Source organism: Piliocolobus tephrosceles, chromosome 13 (assembly GCF_002776525.5).
Source record: "Piliocolobus tephrosceles isolate RC106 chromosome 13, ASM277652v3, whole genome shotgun sequence".
NCBI lineage: Eukaryota > Metazoa > Chordata > Mammalia > Primates > Cercopithecidae > Piliocolobus > Piliocolobus tephrosceles.
The window spans coordinates 277,584-288,148 of NC_045446.1; the positions used below are offsets into that span (position 1 = coordinate 277,584).

The 10,565-nt window shown below is 55.5% G+C and overlaps 1 protein-coding gene across 4 annotated transcripts in view; it reads left to right on the plus strand.

Annotated features, from left to right (window-relative positions):
* Window positions 1-649: 649 nt before the first annotated feature.
* The window catches only part of PTDSS2 (phosphatidylserine synthase 2), a 34,006-nt gene continuing 24,090 nt past the window's right edge, over window positions 650-10,565 (plus strand). The window contains exon 1 of one of the 4 annotated variants that reach the window (XM_023183527.2): window positions 650-1,008. In XM_023183527.2, coding sequence (XP_023039295.1) covers window positions 827-1,008 — 182 coding nt within the window. In that variant the 5' untranslated portion in view covers window positions 650-826. Of the gene's footprint in view, window positions 1,009-1,525; window positions 2,658-3,211; window positions 4,577-10,565 lie in introns of those variants that run through there. The other 3 variants (XM_023183525.1, XM_023183526.3, XM_023183529.3) reach the window with 3 other exon arrangements.

The window sequence follows — 10,565 nt, forward strand, 5'->3', positions numbered from 1 at the left end:
CCGCACTATTCTCGCCGCCCAATTTCGCGCGATCCCGCGAAAGAATGACCCAGATCGGTCCGGGCGCGGTGGCTCACGCCTGTAATCCCAGCACTTTGGGAGGCCGAGGTTGCAGATCACAAGATCAGGAATTCGAGACCAGCCTGGCCAACATAGTGAAACCCCGTCTCTACTAAAAATACAAAAATTAGCAGGGCCTGGTGGCGGGCACCTGTAATCCCAGCTACTCGGGAAGCTGAGACAAGAGAATCGCTTGAACCCGGGAGGCTGAGGTTGCAGTGAGCGGAGATCTTGCCATTGCACTCCAGTCCGGGCGGCGGAAAAGAATGACCCAGATCGCTTGGTGTGAAGGATCGAGAAGCGCCCCAAAAGGAGAACGGGGCTGGGCTCCGGGATCTGTCGGCGAGGAAGGGGCGAAGGAGTGGAGGGACTGGGGCCAGGCCGCCGGGGATGTCTGTGGTTACCTCGAAGCTCTGGCGGCCTTGGCGAGACCCGCGCCACCCGCAGCTTCGTTCCCGCGACCTCAGCCGCAGGGCGGTCCGGCTCTGGTTTCCTGGCAACCAGGCGGCATCCTTCCCAGCAAGCACTGCGTCCAACTGGCGACGTCGGATCACGAGGCCCAGTATGCCCCGCGCGGACTACAAGCCCCACAATGCACCGCACACCCTTTCCTGGCCAGCCCCACGCCGCTCTCCTGAGACCCCGCGGGCCAGCGCCGCGACCCCTTCCCGGCGCTCCTCGCGCTGTGGGCGGTGCGTCCTCTAGCCGGTGACCCGGTGTGCGTGGGGTCGAGGGGCCGAGCGGAGCGGCTCCGGGCCGAAACGCCATGCGGAGGGGCGAGCGCAGGGACGCCGGGGGTCCGCGGCCCGAGTCCCCGGTGCCCGCGGGCAAGGCCTCGCTGGAGGAACCGCCTGACGTGCCGTCTGCCGGCCGAGCCACCGGGCCGGGCGCGGGCCGCCGCAGCACCGAGTCCGAGGTCTACGACGACGGCACCAACACCTTCTTCTGGTGAGGGGCGGGGGGCGGCTGCGGGGCGGCGAGGGTGTCCTCGGCCTGGGGGTCCCCGGCAGCGCCCTCCCGCCGTCTTGGAGTCCGGGGCTGCGGCCAGGGATTCGAGGGTGTGGCAGCACCGCCCCCCGGGTCCCGGGGAGCGGCCGGACCGAGCTCCCGACGCCGGGTCTGACGGAGGGCGGAGGGCGGCGCTGTAGGTGGGGGAGACCCTGGGCAGACCCTCCCTGCGGCCGCTTTGCGTCTCTCTCGCCGCCCTCCCCTGCCCGCCTTGCCTCTGACCGCGCGGTTCTGCGATCCTGACCCCCTCCCCGCCACTCGCCTCCAGCGTCACCCCAGAATCGCGTTCTCTGTCCTGCGGTCCAAGCTTCGCCTGTGTCCCCCGTCATTCTGCCCGTGGTTGCTCCTCAGTGCTTGTGGCTGCACGAAATCATCGAGCGTGTCGCCCCCGACCCCACGTGGCCATCGTGTTGATTCGCAGTGTTGTGCGTGCTTCAGGAATGTAGTCGGTGTTCGTCGAATCAAGGCTCTGTTTCTCTCCTCAGTTGCCCTTAGCGGGGCCAGCGCCTCCTCCCTGCACAACTCAGCCCCAGCTAAACCTTGGGGTCCCCCTGTCCGCCACTCTGCCTTTAATGGGGGTGGAGAAGGAAGAGGCCCCCGGGAGCAGCTGGAGTGTGGCACTCTGTGTCCAGACAGGCTCCAGGCGCCGGTCCTCCTCCCGATGGCTGCGACCCTGGGCTGGCCCTTTGCCCATGCTCTTCTGTGAGAAGAATCAAGCCGTCCTGAAAGCAGGCTTCGTGAGAGGAGGGTTTGGCTTTTCTTGACTGCAAGGTGCCCAGTTCCCATCCTGTGGAAGGCCCGGGGGCACAGGGGCAGTAGAGGTGGCGTCCGCCCCAGGAAAGCGTGTGGGAGACAGGCGCCTGCGGCCAGCAGTGGAAGGAAGGCTTTATGGATGCTTCCAAGAGAACCGTGCTGTGGGATGGTCGGAGAGCAAATCTGAGGGGTGAGAGAGCCTGATGGAGGAGTAAGGGACATGTCAGGGGAAGGCACCACCACAGAGACTTCACTGGCCCTGGCCTGTCACCGGCAGCCGAAGCTCTGGAGAGACTGTCCAAGTGGTGGGATAGTGGGTTAGGGTGGAGGAGGCCCCACTCAGGGTCTTCCGTGAGGTGTGGGCAGCTGCTGTTGTGCGGGGGGCCTCGGAGCTCTCCTCTGGGGAGATGAATGCACCAGGTGGCTGTGGGGCTCTCAGGAGGGAGAGGAGATAGGGTGTCTGCCACCTGGACCCTCTGGCCTCCCGGCCCTGTGGACATCAGGCCTCTCCATCAGGTGCCCTGCCACACCCCTTCAGGCTGTCCTCGCACAGCACAGCTGGGGACCACCGGAGTCTCTGAGGTCCTGGAGCAAGAAGACTGGACTGGCTCTCCTTGTTTCTCATTTGGCCGTTCGGCACATTTTGGGGACCCCTACTGTGTCAGTTACCGTTCTACGGGACACAGCAGAGAACTAAACAAGCTTAGATTCTGGCACAGGCATGGAACTTCAGAAGGCACAAAATGTGCTGGCCGGAGGGGTGCTGAGTGTGGCGGAAGCCGGGGGGCACACACAAGCCCACCCAGTACCAGGGAAGCAACAGCAGCAGCTCAAAGGTAGGAGGTGCGGGGCTCTTTAGAAGCACAGACCAGTGGTCCCTGCCCTCAAGGGGTATTTGGAACACAGACGCCTGGGCATAGCAGAGCTTGCCTGTCAGGAGGCCAAGGGGGTCAGGAGGGCTCTCCAGGAGTGGGTGCAGTGGGGCTGGCTGGTCCAGGCACCTCCTTCCTGGGTCTTCTGGGTGGGTGGCTCTGGCTCTGGCTTTCCGCTCGACCCTGTCCCTGTAGAGACGCATGGGGCAGATTCTTACTGCACCTCCTCCCTTCCCTGTGCAGAGGCAGGAGCTTTATGCTTCCGCATGGCAGGTAACTCAATGCCTGCCTGGTGAGAATTCTGTTTACCTGCAGAGCCTTGTACTGACCTCGAGTCCACCTGTACTGATTTGCTGTGCTGGCATTTTTTTAACTCTAATTTTGTGTTTTAGATAATTTTACTTTTTATTTTTTATTCATTTGTATTTATTTATTTATTTATTTATTTTCAATAGAAACAGGGTCCCCCTGTGTTGCCCAGGCTGGTCTTGAACTCCTGGCCTCAAGTGATCCTCCCGCCTCAGCCTCCCAGAATGCTGGGATTACAGGCGTGAGCCACCACACCCAGCCAGGGCGTTCATTTTCAAGGATGGGTGCACTTCCTCCAGCCAGTGATGGCTGCCGTGTGTGAATTTTGTTTCCCTGTGATTGCTTATCAGCCGTAGGGATAGGGCTTGCAGTTAGATTCAGGGCTCACCTGGCCCTGGGAGCCCGAGGCTGAGCTCTTCTCTAGATTCATTCAGGGTAACAAGGACAATTGTGGGGAACATCCAGAGAAAAACGTTTAGATCCACAGACTCTGAGAAGCGCTGTGTGAAGACGTGGCAGCTCGTGTGGTCTGGAAATTGTTTGGGAGAGCACTTGGAGACCCCTTACCTGGTGAGATGCCTGTGAATGTTGTCTCCTGTCTGTGGAAGACGCTGAAGCAGCTTTGGATGACCACACTTGCTGGTCAGCTCCCGCCGGGGACCACTGTGATGTTCTGAGAGTTTTTATGTTTATGTCTCGGAATAGGCGCCTCGAATGAGCCTTCTCAGTGACCCCAGGACTTTGTGTGTGGGGTGACCTCTGACCTTCAGATACCCCAGGTTTCTGGAAGATGCCTTTCTCCATTGTCCCGGATTGGGGCTTTCCCAGCTTTGCCTATACCTGGGAGGCACACGTAGCCAGATGAAGTCTTTCTGGTCTTGCTGGTCAGAGCCAGGAGGGCCAGTGCCCAGTCCAGGAGCCTCTCACAGGCCTTGAGCAGCCCATCTGGGCATGACCTTTCCTTGGCGTTTTCCTCTTGGTCTTGGCCTTCCTGCACACCATGAGAGTGGGCATGAGAGTGGCCATCTCCAAGGAGGCAGCTGGGTCTTTTCCATTCCCCGTGGCAGGGAGCCAGCTGTCCCCATGCCCTCACCCTAGTGAAGTGGCTGAATTCCCAGGATTTATCACAGCTCTGTTCTGTGTCTGATCACAGGAGCCGCACCTTCCCGGGGAGTCTGCCCAGACAGCAGGGGGGTGGGAGGAGCCGTTGAACAGGACTGGCATCCTGAGAGGGACACGGGAGTCTGCCTTTAGAGTCTTGTGCTATCTTGAGCAGCACTCTGTCACTTCCAAGATGTGTGGACATCATGCTGTGTGTAGCACAAGGACCAGAACTCACTCATACGGATCTTACTTTCCAGGAGCATTGGATTTGAGCAGCTTTGAGATGTGTCCTCCTGCAGGGCTGCTGTGCCCTTTCTCTGGGTCCCTAACCCTCTGCCTCCCCTCCCGTTGGGTCCTCTGTCTTCCCATTTCTGCTTCCCCAGGGCCAAGAGGGTGCTGGGCACGCAGTGGCCCCCTCAATGACTGTGCACATTTACCTGAAGGGACAAAGGGTTATCTTTATATTTCAGGTAATCTCTGTGTTTTGGGGAAATGGAAAGATGGTGTTGGGTTAGAGTTGATTAATGATCAGAGTTTCCCTGGGCTACACAAGGACTGAGTGTTGGGTTGGTGGCCACTTTAGAAACCACAGGAAGGTCTCTGTCATGGAAAGTCGTATTACAGAAGTCAAGTGTCCCACCTGTAATCCCAGCACTTTGGGAGGCCGAGGTGGGTGGATCAGGAGGTTAGGAGTTTGAGACCAGCCTGGCCAATATGGTGAAACCCAGTCTCTACTAAAAATACAAAAATTAGCCGGGCATGATGAGGCTGAGGCAGGAGAATTGCTTGAACCCGGGAGGTGGAGATCGCGCCACTGCCCTCCAGCCTGGGTGACAGAGCAAGCAAGATTCCATCTCAAAAAGAAAAACCAAAGTCAAGTTTTAATTTTAACTTGTGTTAGCGTGTGATCCTGTCTTTGTGTGCTGTAGGGACACCGGCTGCTTGCCCCACCCCTCAAGCTTTGTGTTTATTCCTGAGATCCTGCATGTGACTTGGAGCCTGTGCTGTATCTGGCAGACGCTGACTGAGGTGCAGGCACGTCTGAGGGTCAGGGTGGGGCCAAGCGCAGCAGCCTCCTCCTCCGGTGGGTCTGTGTGTAGCGTGGTGGCATTCTGGGTGTCCCTGAGGCCTGGTTGTTCCCATCTTCTTCCTGAGCCCACGTGGAGATGGCGAGGGGTTTCCTCTGGGTCCTGCTGGTCTCTTGCAGAACAGGGGTGAGTGGTGTCCTCACGTTGATCTAGCTTCTGGGTCTCCCATTCTGCATCTGGGCAGGTGGATGGGCTGTCGTCTCTTCCACAGTGAGACTCCCTTAGGCTGGGGCTCCTTCACCCCTGTTTTCTTATAGACGTTACTGCCCAGAGTGAGAACCCCTCACGTGGGGCGGCCATGTGGTTCCAAGGCAGGGTCCTGTGGAGGCCCCGTTAGCTTCCCCACTGGAGGCGTCCCTCACAACAGGCTCCTGTCCGGCACCTGCACTCCAGCCAGGCAACGTCCTGCTCCCGTGCACACCACACCCTGTCCGTCTGCGCTGTGGGTCCTCAGCAGGGTTCTGGGTGTCTGGGGCCCCTCGACCTTGTTCTTCTTACAAGATGGGCCTTGTCAGGAAGCCCCAGGATGAGGCTGTCCCTGCTCCTCCGAAGGTCACTTCAGCCATGTGCACCCTTTGGAGAGGTCCCTGCTGTTTCTCTGAACTGCTGGGGATGGAGGCTGAGCTCAAGACTGCTTGCTCCTCATGCTCCTTCCTTGCTGTGGTCTCCGGAGATGCCTCCCAGGCCACGAGCCCTCCTGGCATGGTTTTACTGGGACCTGGCTTTGCAACAAAAATAGCTGTTTTAACCTCCCTAATCACTCCCATCCCTCTTGTTTTTCTCTATAACGTGTAGGGTTTCTTAGCCCGCCTGTGTTGGTCTCACTCCCCTGGAAGGAAGGCTCAGGAAGGCAGGCTGTGCCTTCTCCGGGGTGCGGCTGGGACGGAGGCTCAGGGAATGGCTGTGATGGCCGAGTGTCCAGGAGGCTCCGGGCCCCGCCGCCCGCCTTGCTGTATGACCTGCACAGTGTCACTTACCGGCCCCTGACTTGCCTGCAGGCACCACGCACACTGCATGAGGGTGCCCTGGCCCGGGCTACACAGCCAGAGCCACCACGCTCCTGCTTGTCATCACATCAGTGGCTTTGTGATCTAAACACTGCTTGTTTTTGGTTTGTTTTTCTTTCTTTCTTTTATTCTTTCTTTTTTTTTTTTTTTTTTTTTTTTGAGACAGGATCTCACTCTGTCACCCAGGCTGGAGTGCAGGGATGTGATCTCAGCTCACTGTGGCCCCCAACTCCTGGGCCGAAGTAATCTCCCTTCACCCTGCCTCCTCCCAAGTAGCTGGGGCCAGACACATGCCACCACGCCCAGTTATTTAATTATTTATTTTTGGGTAGAAACAGGGTCTCACTATGTTGCCCGAGCTGGTCTCCAACTCCTGGGCTCAGTTGATCCTCCTGCCTCAGCCTCCCAAAGCTCTGGAATTACAGGTGTGAGCCACGGCACCTGCCCCCAAACACTCCTGACTCTTCTTATCCTAACCGGGGTCCTCTTACTCTTCTCACCGAAATCTGATGTCACCTGTATGGAGGAAAGGGTGGGCCTCATGGAGGGGCAGGCCAGGGGATTCCTGGGCCCCAGCTGAGCCCCAGCCCCTTTCCCCTAAAGGGCTGTCTCCAGGAAGACGCGTTCTGTAAGTGTAGTGTTCAGCAGAGAGTGAGTTTCTGGGTTGCCAAATCCAGGCACCCTTAGGAATGGAGGTCTACGAGGGCCTTCTGAAATGGGTCCTCTGCTGTGATTGTGGGCAGGTCTCTGAAGGGCCCCAGTGTACTGAGCTCAGCGGGGAGGCTGAGGTGCCCTGCAGTCTCCTCGTGGCTTAGGACTCAAATGCAAATATATTTTTAAAAAAGGTGGTTGATAGTTACAATGAAACCTTTATTTACCTCTGGTTGTCTTAAATGCCTAGGATTGTAAAATATGGCAGAAGAATTCACTTTTATGCCTGTAATCCCAGCACTTTGGGAGGCCAAGGCAGGCAGATCACTTGGGTTCATGAGTTTGAGACCAGCCTGGAAAACATGGCAAGACCCCGTCTCTACGAAAAATACAAAAAAATCCAACCTGGCCAACATGGCAAGACCCCATCTGTACAAAAAAGACAAAAAATTCCAGCCTGGCCAACATGGTGAAACCCCATGTCCACTAAAAATACAAAAATTAGCTGGGCATGGTGGTGCGTGCCTGTAGTCCCAGCTACTCAGGAGGCTGAGGTAGGAGGATAGCTTAAGCCCAGGAGCGGGAGGTTGCAGTGAGCCAAGATCACACCACCTCACTCCAGCCTAGGCGATGGAGCCAGACCCTGTCTCAGAAAAGAAGAATTCATTCTGTTTTCTTCACTTGGGGCTTGAAGGGGGCCAGCCCTCCCGCCACACACACACCTGTGGGTGTTTCTCGTCAGGTGGAATGAGAAACTTGAGAAAAGAAAAAGAAACAGAGACAAAGTATAGAGAAAGAAAAGTGGGCCCAGGGGACTGGTGCTCAGCATACAGAGGACCCGAGGACCCACGCCAGGCACCGGTCTCAGTTCCCTCAGTACTTTTTATCATTATCTTTCCCATCTCAGAGAGGGGTAGGGGACGTGGCAGGACAAGAGGGTACAGTGGGGAGAGGGTCAGCAGGAAAACATGTGAACAGATGTCTTTGTGTCATAGACACGGTTAAGAAAAGGGGCTGTGCTTTGATGTGCACATACATAAACATCTGGGGCATGAAGAGCAGTGTTGCACACTCACCTCCAGCCCTAAGGCAGTTTTCTCCTATCTCAGTCAACAGAACACACAATCAGGTTTTACACCCAGGCATTCCATTGCCCAGGGACCAACAGGAGACAGATGCCTTCCTGTATCTCAGTTGCAAAGAGGCCCTCCTCTTTGACTCATCCTCCTCAGCACAGACCCTTTACGGTGTCGGGCTGGGCGACAGTCAGGTCTTTCCCTTCCCACGAGGCCGTATCTCAGGCTATTGCACGGGGAGAAACCTCGGAAACCTCGGACAATACCTGGCTTTCCTGGGCAGAGATCCCTGTGGCCTTCCTTCCGCAGCGTATTGTGTCCCTGGGTGCTTGGGATTAGAGAATGGTGATAACTTTTAACAGGCATACTGCCTTCAAGCACTTTTTTAACAAAGCACATCCTACATAGCCCTAAATCCATTAAACCTTGAGTCAACACAGCACAAGTCTCTGGGAGCACAGGGCTGGGGCTTGGGTTACAGAATTGTTCTTAGTACAGAACAAAATGCAGTCTCTCATGTCTGCTTCTTTCTACATAGACACAGTAACAGTCTGATCTCTCTTTTCCCCACAGGGCTAGTCCGCTTAACATAACCGGGTGGGCGTAAAACAACTGCTAAGTAAATGGAGAAATAGTCCGTGTCTCATGAATGGGAATCCTAAATGTTAGTCACCCAGCAGTTCTCCTCACACTACTTTGTAAATTCAATTCCACTCCAGTCGAAATCCTAATGGAATCATTTGTGTCAACTTGCCAAACTGCTGTTCAAACTAATATGGATTAAAATTAATGTGGAGTAAATGTGCAAGATTAATTAGGATTAAAAATGAGAAAAAGGGCAGTATTCCGAGCACAGGTGGACTCTGGCCAGGGTCTCGCCTGGAGCCCCCACCTGCACTCCTGCAGCTCTACCCTGGCTCTTCATGAAACTGGCTGAATCCAGGCGTGGGTGCATTCCGTACAGCACCCATTTTCAGGTGACACGTCCGTGTGCCACCACAGCCACACTCGCTGGAACATTCCATCACCCAGAAGGCCCGTGTCTCCGCTGCAGTCTGCTTTTCGTGGATGCAAACTCTTCCTTGAGTTGGGTGTGGCTGGCAGCAGATGGGAGGTTTCTTCTGTGCCTAGCTTCTGTAGCCTCTTTTTCTTTCTCTTTTTTTATCTTTTGAGATGGGATCTCATGATGTTCACGATGTTGCCCTGGCTGGTCTTGAGCTCCTGGCCCAAAACAGTCCTCCTGCCTGGGCCTCCCAAGTGGCGTGTCTTTGAGATCCGTCCACGTGGAGGCCGTTGTCAGCAGCATGTTCCTCTGAGTGCTGAGCAGTGCTCCGCAGTACGGAGGGACCACAGCCTTTCGTCCACTGATAGAGTTTTGGCTCGTTTCCCGTTTTAGGCTATTATACCTGAAACATCTGCGTGTAAGTCTGGCTGGACCTGTGTTTTCATCTTCTCAGGTCCACATTTGGGAGTGTGTGGCTGGCTGGATGGTGGACGTAGGTCTCTTCTGTGCCTTTTTGCAGTCCCACCTGCAGTGCGTGAGCATCTCGCTCTGAGACCTCACCAGCCCTTGGCGTTGTGCTGCTTTTAACTTCAGCCCTTCTAGCAGATGTGTACTTATGTTGTGTCATGGCTTGGATTTGCTTTCACGGTGACCAGTGATGCTCCTCATTTGTCATGTGCTTATTGGCCATTTGAATGTTTTCCTTGTGAGGTGTATGTTCAATTATTTGCCTATTTTTTCACTAAATTTTTTATTGAGCTGTATGAGTTCTTTATAAATTCTGGATAAAAAGTCTTTTGTGGCCGGGCACGGTGGCTCAAGCCTGTAATCCCAGCACTTTGGGAGGCCGAGATGGGCGGATCACGAGGTCAGGAGATCGAGACCATCCTGGCTAACACGGTGAAACCTCGTCTCTACTAAAAATACAAAAACTAGCCGGGCGAGGTGGCGGGCGCCTGTAGTCCCAGCTACTCGGGAGGCTGAGGCAGGAGAATGGCGTAAATCCGGGAGGCGGAGCTTGCAGTGAGCTGAGATCCGGCCACTGCACTCCAGCCCGGGCGACAGAGCGAGACTCCACCTCAAAAAAAAAAAACAAAACAAAAAACAAAAAAAGTCTTTTGTTTTGTTTTGTTTTTTTGAGAGAGATCTTGCTCTGTCTCCCAGGCTGGAGTGCAGTGGCACAATCATCCTAGCTCACTGCAGCCTCGACCTGGGCTCAAGCGAATCTACCGCCTCCCGAGTAGCTGGGACTGCAGGTGCCCTCGTCATGCCCGGCTAATTTTTTATAGAGATGGGGTCTCACTGTGTTACCCAGTCTGGTCCTGAACGCCTGGGCTCAAGCAATCCTCCTGTCTCAGCCTCCCAAAGTATGGGGACTGCAGACGTGTGTGGCCTACAAAGTTTTATCAGATACGTGTATTGTGAATATTTTCTCCGAGTTTGTGACTTGCCTTTTCATTTCTTTAGGGCACAAATAGTTTATGTTTCATGGAGGCAAGTCCTGGGCAACATGCTTTAAGTGCGTTGTTCACTTAATTTTCATGATGTCCTTGGAGGTCAGAAGCTCCCCCATTTAGACATGAGGAAACTGAGGCACGGAGGGTACATCCTCTGAGGACACACTCCGGTGGATA